Below are 12,957 nucleotides of genomic sequence, written 5' to 3' on the forward strand. Positions count from 1 at the left end.
TTAAGTGACAACAATCAAGGCTGTTGGGTTGGGAGAGGAAATGAGCAGAGCTCCGAAAAAGCCTCAGAGGATGCATCAACAAAAAAACGTGCGTTGTTAAAAGCGAGAGTATGAGCTTTCACGTGGGAGTAACAACAACAGCAGCCAGTAAATAAAACCAAACTCCAATGTGTGCCTGGAGACTGTGAGAAAAGTTGCTCTGGCCCGAACAGCAGAGCTTTGCTGGCCATGTGGGGAGGCCAATGGAGGGAGGAGGGAGGGGAGAGGGGAAAGAGAAAGGGGAGGGTGGAATTAAGCTTCAACTCTCCATCTCTGGAGACTGTGTCAAGGGCCAGTAGTTCATGCTCAACACTCATTAATGGTAGAGTTAACACACTTTATGGGCAAACTTAATACAGTGGAATGGCAGAGGCAATAGGGTTGTGATGGTGAGGCGGAAATTACTTTTTTTTAAATGGAGAGGTGCTTTGCACTTTGGTGGAAAAGAGGCCCACCTGCAGCCCAGAAGAAGAGCAATATGAAGACAGCAGAAAGGCAATAGAACAGCCCCGACAAGGAAGAATAGGAGGCCAGTGTTGGATGGATGTAGATCATTAAGACCTGGCTTTGCAAAACATGAGACTCCTCACATGTGGTACTATAATGATACTATAATAAGCTGCACTGAAAAAATCATCACAACCCAGCATACAGTAGATTACCATTAAATGTGACGTATAATCATACCTATGGGTGATTGAGACTCTCCAATGCACTTAACTTACATGTCTATAAACCGTGGGAGGCAACACACTTGTTCACGGTGTGAACACGAAAACCACATAAAGAAAGAAATAGTGCCAGGAATCAAGGCCAAGTTCTTCTTGCTGTGAGACAGCTTCGTTGAAAAACTAAACCACCGAGCCTCTAAGCAGTGAAAAACTGCTTTGTAATTCATATTACTGTAAAAGACCTCATTTTGTTTTATTCCATTTTTATTGACGCAGACGCGCAGACACAGACAGGCACCCACAAGGCTCCAGTTGCAGCTTCACAACATGCAGTTTCACACTCGATTTACCGCCACCAAAAGGCCACGGACACATCAAATGCTGCCACGCTGCTCTGCAGACGGGCCAGAGGCTGGAGGGGTTACGCACCACTGCGTCAGCCTATGACTACATTGGACATGCACGATGTTTCCCCTACTGTAAACCTCCGAGAGCCGTGTCTCAGTGCGTCCAGCATCGCACCAACACTGCCAGGGTAACACTAGAAATGGCCAATTGACATCTGCCTTGCATTTCGGAAATAAAATCTCTCGGGTCTCCAAACATTCCACCATAACCACATTCTAAATTCAGACTAGGAAATAGTTCCTAAAACTAATGGACGGCTAAAAAGTTTTATTCACATTAAAAACAAGTTGTGCCAAATGATGATTCCCAATGTGTTTTTTGGGGTGCTTTGTTAAGCCTTTAAAGATGTCTTCTTTTTTGTCCTAACTTAATTTCCACCTGTAGCAGATGATATGACCTTTTCTAAGACAACGTAAATCCACTGTGAAGGTCAGGGTTTTGATCCAACTGGGGCCACCTACCAGCATGCACATATGTGACTTTCAAGGCAATTTGAACCAACACTTCCATCAAATGCACACAAGAAAATCCTCTTACAGCTTGCTGCTGCTCAGATTAAACATATAGAAATATATGAGAAACCATAACAATTTCCATTTGGCATTTTATTGGCTCTTACATATGCCCTGCAGAGACAAAATGCAGAAAATAAGAAAAACTGACATGTCTGGATTGGAAAAATAATGAGAGCATAGATGCTGGTTGTGGGTAATGATGAGTCTAAAGTGAGGGCTAACCGCTCCAAAAAAACATGTGTGCTCGCTCTGTTAAGTGCCCCGTAAAAGGTTGTGCCAAGGGAGGGTACAGCAATGAACCACCACCCAGAATCCCACCAGAACCAGCTTTTTCATCAAGCCATCTGCGCCTGCAGGTCGGTTTGTGTTTTCTATTTATTTATCAAAACCAACCAACGGTCAACCCGCAAATGTGGCCCATGACTGGATGATTGATGCTGTTTTTCAGCAGCTTTCCATTTCACATTCAAACTGCAACAAACATTCACACCTGGGAACTACCAACTCAAACCACACTTTTTTACTAGAGCAAATAGAGATGACGTTTTGGATTTCAAACTAGCAAACATATGAACATCTTCAGCTGATGCCCTCCCCAAAAAAACACAACTATCCGAGCATTTGAGTGTTACATTTTTTTTTTTTTCTGAACTTCAACTTCGGTTGTTGCTTATTTAGTCGTGAACAGTTAACGTCATAAAGAAATGTACGAGATTTGAAACCAAGGTTTGAGTGGCTTTGAAGGATGTGGTTATGATGGTTATGATATACAGTAATACAGAGAGGTAAATAACTATGCTACACCCCATCCAATCCTATTCATGCTGATCAAGTAGCTGTTATTCCCTATATTATTTATAGTATTTCATAAGCCAATATTATTTACAGAATTTAATCAAAATAAAAAAATATTAATAATTGGACTTTAATCAAATCAATATTTCAATATTTGAGGGAGAATATCTAATTATAAATGACCATTTGTGTTGTATTATTTTTTACTTTGAGCAACTTTGGTGCATAGGCAGCTCAATCTTCACTTTCTATGACCAGCAGCACATTCTGTGCTGAGCTTGCTTCATGAGCGGTTTACTCCGATTCGTTTCTGACAGCAGGAAACAACAATGCTTAAAACATAAAAACTGGGTTAAAATCGGTCCTGCTCCTTTAGCCCATACAATAGGTTCACTCTTAGCCTGTGCATTTAACTGCACGTCTATATAGTCACAGTTACTCCCCGTCCGGAGCACCGCTCTTCACCCCAGGTGCCTCTGAAGAGCCAAGAAACACAGTAACCGTGTTGATAGTCGGTGATCTACCGCCGCCGCTGTGTGAGCCGTGAGTCAATACCACAGAGACCGCTTGCTTGACTCATAACATCAGCAATCATTCTCCGTGTATGCCTAAAAACAACACATCCGCAGAGCCAGGGCCCATGTTAGTATGTGCTGCTATGGGATGTGTTCGGGTGTTTGCTCCCTGTCCATGCTTGTTGTTGTTGTCTCTCCCGGATGTTTCCCTGCTGCTGCCTGGGTCACCGCTAGACATGCTGCACAGAGAGAGACGTATAAAAAGGGTTTGGAGAGGAGAGGAGAGGAGAGTGACCTATTGGTTCAGCTAAGGAAAGGTTATCTGTGACATTTGGAGAGACAGAACTGGGCCAGGTGTGTCTTAACTGTCTCCTGCTGCTTTTTGCATTAAGAATATCACAGAGGAAAGGATAGAAAGGGAGAGAAAAGGCTGGAGGAAAACAAAATGATGGGGGTAGGGTGGAAAAAAAAAAGAATATGACAAAGAAAGGGGGGGGGGGGGGGGGGGGGGGGGATTAAAAGGAAAATACCAGTAAGTGATCTGGAGGTAGCGGAGTAAGAGAAAAACTCCAGCGAGGAGGGACAGAAAAAGGAGGACTCAGGGAGGAATGCTGGGAATGGGAAAGAGCAGAAAGACGGTGACAGGAGACGGAGTGTGGAAAAAAAGAAAAGAAACAAGTGCAGAGAAGATGTGAAAAGAAGGGATTGAGCGAGGATAAAGGACAGAGAGGAGAGGACGCTAAGAAAACACAGCAGACAAACAGACTGCTGACAGACAGCTGAAGAGAGACAAACGGAGGGGAAATCTGAGGTGGAGATAAAGACGATCTGCCACCACACCCCGATGAAAAGTGTGCATGACCTTGTAGTAACCTCATATGTGAGCATCAAGTGGGTAAAGTGTTCTGCACCAAGACAATTCAGACACAGTTTCTTCACATAAACAACAAGATCAGATAGACATAACATATATTGTGTAAAATGTGTGTTTCTGTCTCCAATGGGCGCTCCTTTCACTTCCCCATGTTTCTTCTTTTACGGCATTAAACTGCAAACAAGGGACCCGTCCCTCTTGGATCATTTAGCGAGCCTACCTTTGAACTAGCAGAGGGCCTGGAGCGAGTGTGTGCCTGCATGGGTATGCACAGTGTGACTGTCTTCCACACATGCCCACACTGTCCTGCCTTCGTAACCCCCCCCCCCCCAAAAAAAAAAAAAACATCAGAGAGAAAGCTCAGAATATGATGAGACAATGAAAGCGCGACGGGAGGCTTTGTTCACTTTAATCTCACTTATTTGTAGAATTATGGGACAGAGAGAGAGTGTATGTCTGCCGAAGTGTCCTACAGCAAGGCACTGCATTTCTAATAGCTCTAACTCTGTTAATCAATTCAAGGGTCAGAATGGGTCATCTTCTCTTTTATACAAAACTCCCATGAAAAAAAGGCATTCTTTTTGCTCATTCATACCTCTGGTAAACAAGAACGAAGCCTCGGCCATCTACCTAAAAAAGGTTTCACTGCTGTACTCGGGTGCTTGAGCTTGTTGTGAGTCTCACTTCTCTTGGTTTTGTGGAGCGAACGCTGTGACTGTACTTCCAGGGGAGGGTATTTTTAACCGGTGTGGCTGTACTGTAAACACCAGCCGCTCTGTGTGTTCTCACTCCAAGATTTAAACACGGCGGCCCACAGCAGACTCCCCGCCGCACAAAAGGCAATGAAATACTGTGTGAGACAAAACGCACAGGGAGACGAAGGCAGAGAGAGAGAGCGTTGGAAAGCATAATATTGTCTTGCATTATTCTGACCCCGGGGGTTCATTAAGGAATCTCAGCAGTGTGGGGGAATTATGCAGAAGTGGACAGGCTGATGCAAAAACATGTGAGTGAATTCCCTTTGTGGTAGTGATTCAGCTGCAACATATGTTAACCTAATCTGATTGTTTTTTTATTATTTGATAATAAGGTTGAAAAATCATGTGTTAGACCAAAAATCACTGCCATGTTTCCAAATTGGATGAGGCCAAGTAAGCTGGGGTGGAATCCCCTGTTAACACATTATTTCTGATTGGCTGAACAGACCACAGAGCGTTGACCTTCGTCCTGCTAACGCTACTAAAGTTACAGGGACAAACTGCTGTGATGGAGAGCGGCAGCAACAACACGGAGATCGTGACAGAAACTGCAGCAACAAACCTACCCTGCGTCCTTTTTCTTGTGCATGTCAACGGTTTCAACCAAAGCAATTTTCAGGCCAACTCTCATGTCATTCTATACTTAAGTTCAAGAAGTTGTGGTTCCCTTTTTTAAAGAATGCAATTTAGAATCAATGAGAGCCTAACTACCGCTCCAGTGTTTTAAAGATTCAATCACCGGCCTCGCTGACGTGCAAACATAGCAGCGCGCCTCCCGCTCGTTAGTGTTCACATCCACCCTCACGACGACAAAGTCTCTTCCAGATATGGAGTCCGGCACACGGCGAATCAGACCACCCATGACTAGGACACATTCAGACACCCCCCAAGGCCCAAACCCCCCCCCCCCCCCCGCTGGAGCAAGTTGGCCCCCTCTTGCTTCCCTCTGTTCTCTCTATTGTTTCAGAGGTGTCTCGAGTGGAGAAGAGCAAGAGCAAGAAAAGATGGAGGGAGAACGCTTCGACCACTGAAAAATACATGAATGCATCACTGCAAACATCATGGTGGAATATGTTTCCTATTCAAAGTCTTCCTTTACATCACTACCAATGTTGACAGCAGATGTCCCTGTGATGGAGCTAATAAACAAAAATGTTCATATGTGACTGTGATGGCAGTACTTAGTACACATGTTTCCCATGCATATGAACATATGAAAGCAGTCTGTTTAGTTCTATGTACAACATGCATTAGGGATATAAATATTAGAGGCTACATGGATGGTATGATCAAGTCGTGCAAGTCTATGTATGTTTATCCTTTAATTCTAATTTTGTCCCAATACCATATAACCTGAATCAGTAAGGGAGATATCACTCTAAAAAAATAGCCATTAAGGAGCTTGTTTGCTTTTTGGAGAGTTAGCAAACATTCACGAAAACTTTGCATGCAGACACACTGAAGAAAAATTGTGGGCGCGATACAAAAAAAAAAGAACAGAAAAGGAGAGAGAAAGAGGACAAGAGAAACAGACAGTGGCAGGCCCACCCAGAGAAAGAGGCAGAGGCTTGTTTACATTCTACTCGCTCACTCAAACTCACTGGACCACGACATCGGTCCCTGAGGCACTCCACCTCACTTTACTACTTTGAACCCACCCATGAGCGGCAAATGCACCAAACAAGAAAAAATATGCAAGGACACATCCTGATTATTCTCCTCAGTGTGCACACTACACACACACACACACACACACACACACACACACCCAACAGGATGTTTTTTGTTCTCTAAGTGAGCGAGTGTGTCTGGCTCTCGTCCTCACTTCCGGCAAACACTTGTGCAATTATTCTTGAGGAACAACATTCCGGGATAACATTTCACTGACATCAGAGGCCGGCCAAAATAGCAGGCTGCGACGGTCTCGGGCTGGTGTATACAGTGAGCTGCATTTCTGTGATAAAGACACGTTCACCATATACAGCATGACTCTGTTCTGTTGACAGAAGAGAGGGCATGTCAGTGTAGACTGACAGCAGAGAAAGATAACTTTAGGATTTACAGGAGGTACTGCTGCTATTGTAAATACCCCATTTGTGCATTTGTATTGCACCCAATCACTTCTACTGTGGCTATGCAATTGTACAGCAATTGTATTTTTAACATAACGCTCTATGTTTTTAAAAAGAAAAGGGTTATGAGATCTGTAAAAGCAAGGCACAACTTCAGTCTCTTAAACATTTTTGCTCCTGGGAATGGAGCGAGTAAGTGTGTGATAAAAAAGGGCACTATGTGGTAACTCTAAATGCTAAACTAATTGGCATTTGGAAGCTGAAATAACCAAGTTTTCTTCACACTGGGGAGCTCGATTCAGTAATTGGCTGCATTCTCAGGGTCAAGACCAAAACAAGATCAGAGGAGCGAGCTCGTCACAGGTACGTCATTACTTTATGTGTGCATCAGAGTTATTAAAAACATTTCACTCAAATAATTTGCTGGGAAACAAAATGAGGATGAATCCCATCCGCACCCACGCAGTTCTTCAAGGATGAACAGAGATGAATCCAATCAACATCATTTCTTCTGCTGCCATGCTGTGGCTCTAATCGAAAAACGTGATGCAATTTTCAGTTCCACCACAAAAGGGACTCACTAAGTAAGTCCCGGGGCTGTGTGATTTGGACACCAGCCAAAAAACTCTTGATACACAAGATAACTCCACACTTCATCAACGCCCGGTCGACTCAGATGAGCTCTTCATTCTCGTCATCCCGCGGCGCCGGAGGCTGTCAGCGGAGAGTACGACAGGAAGAGCAAATGTCTCACCTTGTCCTCATCTCCAGGGTGCAGGGGTAATGGGAGTCCTCTACGGCCCTGGAGCCGTAGATGGATTAAGACGGGGGGCCCAGGAAGAGGGCAGTTGTTGCGATTTGAATTGAACTCGTAAATTAAGCAAATGCAGTCAAAAACCAAGCAAGCTGGAGTTCTGTAAAGCCCCGCGGTATCCACGACAACTCAGACAAACACCTGTGCACAGACAGAAACACACAAATGCAGACGCGACTCGCCGACACTCCTATGAAAGTGGGTGCAGTCAGTGGTGGAGAAGATCTGAGGGATTATCTATCACACAATACATGCAGACTGGACTAATACAGCTGAGATTAGCTGCAACAAATTCTGAATGCTGTCTGAAATGAGTTCCGTCTGGGAGGCTTAGCATTGCCCTTTAAACAGCACACCTGCATCGGCTCTGTGGATCTTTTGCAGATGGAGCCTGAGAGCAGCGGTCTTCCACCATGGCTACATCTGTTAAATGTGAAACCTCTCCATCCAAATATGTCGGGTGTGTTGGCTTTGCTCAAAACAACATCGGGCCTGCTGTCTTCTGCAAACACCACACCAAAGGAAAAACAAATCCCTTCTTCCTCTCCGCTTAGCGCTGAACCCTCTTATTTATTTTCGCTTGCTCTTGTGTCATGATCATTCTGCTTGCACAGGAATAATGTCCGGGGTAACTGTGGTGCTGATTCTTGCACTTATGGGTGCTTATAACTCAGGTAATCTAGGAGTTTCAATCTATTTTGCTATTGCGCTGACCGCACGTCGTTCTGCACGACAACCACGATAAAATAACACAGAGGTAATAAATAAATACAGTGCCCTCCAAAATTATTGGCACCCTTTAGTAAAAATCAGCAAAACGAGATGCAAAAAAATGTCTTTATTGTTTATCCTCATCATCTTTCATTCAAAATATTCACAAAAATCTAACCTTTAACTGAAGTAACATAATTGAAAGAAACATTACATTTTTATCATGAAACAAATATTTTTCTCAAAAATATATGTGCCACAATTATTGGCACCCCTTCATTCAATATTTGGTGCAGCCTCCCTTTACCAAGATAACAGCTGTGAGTCTTCTCCTATATTGCGTGATGAGGTTGGTGACCACATGGCTCTGGATCTGAGACATTCCTCCATGCAGAATCTCTCCAGATCCTTCAGATTCAGAGGTCGACGCTTGTGGACTCTCCTCTTCAGCTCACCCCACAGATCTTCTCTGGGGTTTAGGTCGGGGGACTGTGATGGCCATGGCAAAACCTTTATTCTGTGGTCGGTGAACCATTTTTGTGTAGGTTTTGAGGTGTGCTTCGGATCATTGTCCTGCTGGAAGGTCCAACCACGGCCCATTTCAAGCTTCCTGGCAGAGGCTGTTAGGTTTTCATTTAGTATCTGCTGATGTTTGATGGAGTCCATGATACCATGTATCCTATCAAGATGTCCAGGGCCTCTGGAAGAAAAACAGCCCCACAACATCAAAGATCCACCACCATACTTCACAGTGGGTATGAGGTGCTTCTCTGTATGGCTATCTTTCTGTCTACACCAAACCCACCTTTGATGTTTGTTGCCAAAAAGCTCTATTTTGGTCTCATCTGACTGTATAACCCGGTCCCATTGAAAGTCCCAGTAACGTTTGGCAAACTGTAAGCGCTTTAGTTTGTTGTTGATTGACAGCAGAGGCTTTTTTCTGGCAACTCTCCCAAACAACTTGTGGTGATGTAGGTGGCATCTGATGGTAGTTTTGGAGACTTTCTGACCCCAAGACTCAACTAACCTCTGCAATTCTCCAGCTGTGATCCTTGGAGATTCTTTTGCCAGTCGAACCATCCTCCTCACGGTGTGTGGGGTCAATGTAGACATACGTCCTCTTCCAGGCTGATTCTTAACATCTCCTGTCGCTTTAAACTTCTTAATTATTGCCCTGATAGTGGAAATGGGTATTTTCAACTGTTTAGAGATTTTCTTATATCCATTTTCTGATTTGTGAAGCTCAACAATGTTTCGTCGCACATCGTCACTGTGTTCTCAGGTTTTTCCCATTGTGATGAATGACCAAGGGAATTTGGCCTGTATTATCTCATATTTATACCCCAGTGAAACTGGAAGTCATGGTTGACCACTTAAGAGTTCCTAATCAAACAGGTGAACTTACAAATGTAAAATATGACTGGAATTATACTTCAGTTAGATTTTAATCATGATATTTTCTAGGGGTGCCAATAATTGTGGCACACATGTTTTGGAGAAAAATATTTATTTAATGTCAACATTTTTTTTTTCTTTCAATAATTTTACTTCAATGAAAAGGTAAGATTTTTGTGAATATTTTGAGTGAAAGACCAAGAGGATAAACAGCAAAGACATTTTTTCACAGCCTGTTTTGCTCATATCTACTAAGGGTGCCAATGATTCTGGAGGGCACTGTAAATGTGTCATGGGTCAGATACTCTGAACCTCTTTGTTGACCAGACAGGAGGAATTTTCCACCAACAACACACCGCATTCTTGAAATAGAGAAGAAAAAAAACCGTTCCTGCTTTGAGAAACACCACCCAGGTTAGGATAAGTTTAACCTCGGGCAAACAAGCCAACACATGCTGACTATTGTATATACATGGGGGTTTGCATGTGCACAAACAAGCATACAGTCGAGCACTGCACACACACACAGTCCTACGCTTGATAATAGTGCTCCAAATTAAACAAGGAGTGTTGGTGAATGTGAAGGAGTAATGACAGCGTTCACTCCACCTTCTCTCCCCTTTTTTCTCCCCCCTCCGAAAGCCTGGGTAGTTAAGCTCTTAAGGGACTACACAACACAATTAGACAGACTAATTACCCCCTCCATACCACCCATTCCTCACCCTCACCAACAGGCTGGGGCAGGAATTCTGTCTGCCTACGAGCTTCCCAAGGACAAGGACTATAGTGCGGTGCACTGATTGGACATTTTAAGGCAATTTAGTGGCTGCTCTATCAACATTAAGGCAAGAGCAAATCTTATAAACCACTACACAATAAGAAGGGCAAAGGTCAGAGCCACAGATATCTGACAGCATTTCTGTTACAGAACAGCTTGAAGATATAAGTTAAAGTTACTGTAGTACTTTAGTATTGTGTCGAATTTGGCGGTCCCTGTGGACAAAAGCGGCAGTGTTTCTGAGTCCCTTTAGAAAACCTCACATTTTACTGCAGGGTCTGACAGTCTGCCATGTACAGTCCTTGTTCTCCCGTACTTCCCTAGCCTAAAGCAATATGACCTGGGCCTAAAGTAGCGGGGACCGGTGGAGCAGCGAGGCGAAGCTCCCCACCTACTGCACCTACTGCTGGAGTTGTTGACCTGCAGTTGACTGCAGGTCAAAGGTGGCGGCGAAGCTGAATCTGGGTCTGTCGGCGGTGGGCAATAGTCGCTGCCAGAGTCTGAGCTGAAGGAGGTCCTGGTGAACCTGCATGATTAAGTCAGATTTTGTACAGAATCGGACCAGGTGGCAACGATGACGAGCATCAAGAATGACTACATAGATATAGGTAATCTTCTCCCTGATACTCTAGTTTACTTCTGACGTCATACAGAGGTATCAGAATTAAATTGATACCATTTTATAAACAGTTAAAAGTTCCTCATAGTAACTTTAAGTGAGGAACAAGTCAAACACAAGTTGAGGAGCAACGAGTGGGGAAGCCTGCATTGAGAATATGATGGGAGATGGATGCTGACACAAGTCAAATCAGCCTTCAGCATTCATCTTCTTCAAACCCAGATAAAATGCAACTCTAAGAACCCCTGTTAAAGGAGCAAGCGAGAGGCTTGTAAGAAACTGGTTGTGTTAACAAGCTGAAAATCAAGCTGAAACTGCCAGTTCAGCAGCAGGTTAATGATGAACGTAGTCACCCTGCAGGCGATTTGGACTCGGCCACGGACACGCTGGAAGGATTTAGAAGCAGGGGAGTGCTGACCCGCTCTTTGATGTCTCCTGCCCACATTTCCTCTGGGTCACGAGGAAAATCAGCAGCTTTGTACAGTATCAAAAGTCTAAAAGCCAGAAAAAGAATCAGTGTCAGGGAGTCTTTGCATTTTTTTTTTTTGTCTTTGTCAGAAAGTTTTGTAACGGTAGAAAGAGAGGCGGAGGACAGATCAACCGGCCAAACAGGAAAGTTTTAGTTTGTGCTCTGACAGTTGTGCGACAGATGTGGGACGGGCCGAGGCACCGCTGAAACTATTTGGCGGGGAGTTTTGAAAACTCCTTCTTCCTCAGGACGGGGCCAACCCCGCCTCCTCTCTTGCAGCCTGAGAAAGTGAGCCAAAACTTCCTGCGAGAAGGAAAGGACTCTGGCACGGCCTGTGTTTAGTATGGTGAACCACTTCATGATCTCTGTGCGTCTATTAAACCATATGGAACTTTTGTTTCGCCGTTGGGGGTATTAGGAATATACTCTGGGAGCAAAGGCGGCAGCCCCGGTGATCTTTCTGAAATATTACCCAGCATCGGAGACAGATTGAGGAGAAAAGCAGGAGGGGAGAGTGTGTTCAGACCATGTTCCCCTTAATCTTTGGGGCTTCTCAGGTAGCACTCATTACCATAGATTAGTTTCCCTCCCTATAGAAGAGCAGACACGGTTCACTTCCCAGGTAGGGATCTGTATAGTCAGGACTATTCCTGACTAAATACTTAAATACACACACATACTGAATCATGTGCAGACTGAACGGGCAGCCAGATGAGACAACTCACTGACAGCGATGCATTACTCATCTGGTTTCCCCTCTTAGTTGATGACCAAAAGCCAGCGACATCATCCCACCAGAGAACACATGACTCACCACCGTGTGCCTGAGCTCTGCTTCAGAGCTACACCTGCTCGAGCCAAGATGGGAAAGGAGAGCGTGACAGATACTGAGAGAAAGAGAGAGACACCTGCGGAGTGTCACCATGCTGCCTGCGGAGCCACCACCACTGACCTTGCAGATCTTGCTCTCCTCCGTCTCTGCTCTGGACTTCCCCTCAGGTGTCCTCTGGTACCCGGACTTGATGGACAGCTGGCAGGAGAGCCCTGGGGCGCCCTCGCCCGCCCCGAGCTCCTGCTGCCGGGCAGTGTAGCCCTGCGAGGCGGCCGCCCTGACCGCGCTGGGGATGGGGAGCGCGGTATGCACCGGCTTGCTGCCCACCGCAGAGGGTTGCCTGAGCTTGGAGGCAACGCCGACCACCGGCATGGTGCTCCCCCCCCCCCACCCCCCGGGTACAGAAATAACAACACAGCAGTGGGTCCGAAAAAGTATGGCGAGGAAAGGAGAGACAATTCTGTTGTGACTCCTTCTGATGTCAGGCACAGGAGAGGAAGGAAAAACTAAAAAAGAAAAGAAAAAGGAAAAAAAAATCACAACAGTTGCCGCTCAGACTGAGGAGAGCAACTGTGCTCATTCTGTAGCCTACAGCGAGCAGGACTCGCAGAAACTGAGAGAGCTTCTCCTTCCACCAGTTCACTCCCTCCTCCTTCTCCTCCCACAAGCAACACTCCTCCCTCTCCTTACTC

At 45.0% G+C, this 12,957-nt stretch overlaps 1 protein-coding gene across 1 annotated transcript in view; it reads right to left on the minus strand.

The window, feature by feature from the left end:
* Nucleotides 1–12,637, minus strand: part of nav3 (neuron navigator 3) — a 235,654-nt gene extending 223,017 nt beyond the window's left edge. The window contains exon 1 of the mRNA XM_068717037.1: nt 12,386–12,637. Coding sequence (XP_068573138.1) covers nt 12,386–12,637 — 252 coding nt within the window. The remainder of the gene's footprint in view (nt 1–12,385) is intronic.
* Nucleotides 12,638–12,957: the final 320 nt, after the last annotated feature.

The sequence above is a fragment of the Cebidichthys violaceus genome, unplaced genomic scaffold (assembly GCF_023349555.1).
Source record: "Cebidichthys violaceus isolate CVI_PGR_0920_01 unplaced genomic scaffold, fCebVio1.0.p SCAF_21, whole genome shotgun sequence".
Classification (NCBI taxonomy): Eukaryota; Metazoa; Chordata; class Actinopteri; order Perciformes; family Stichaeidae; genus Cebidichthys; species Cebidichthys violaceus.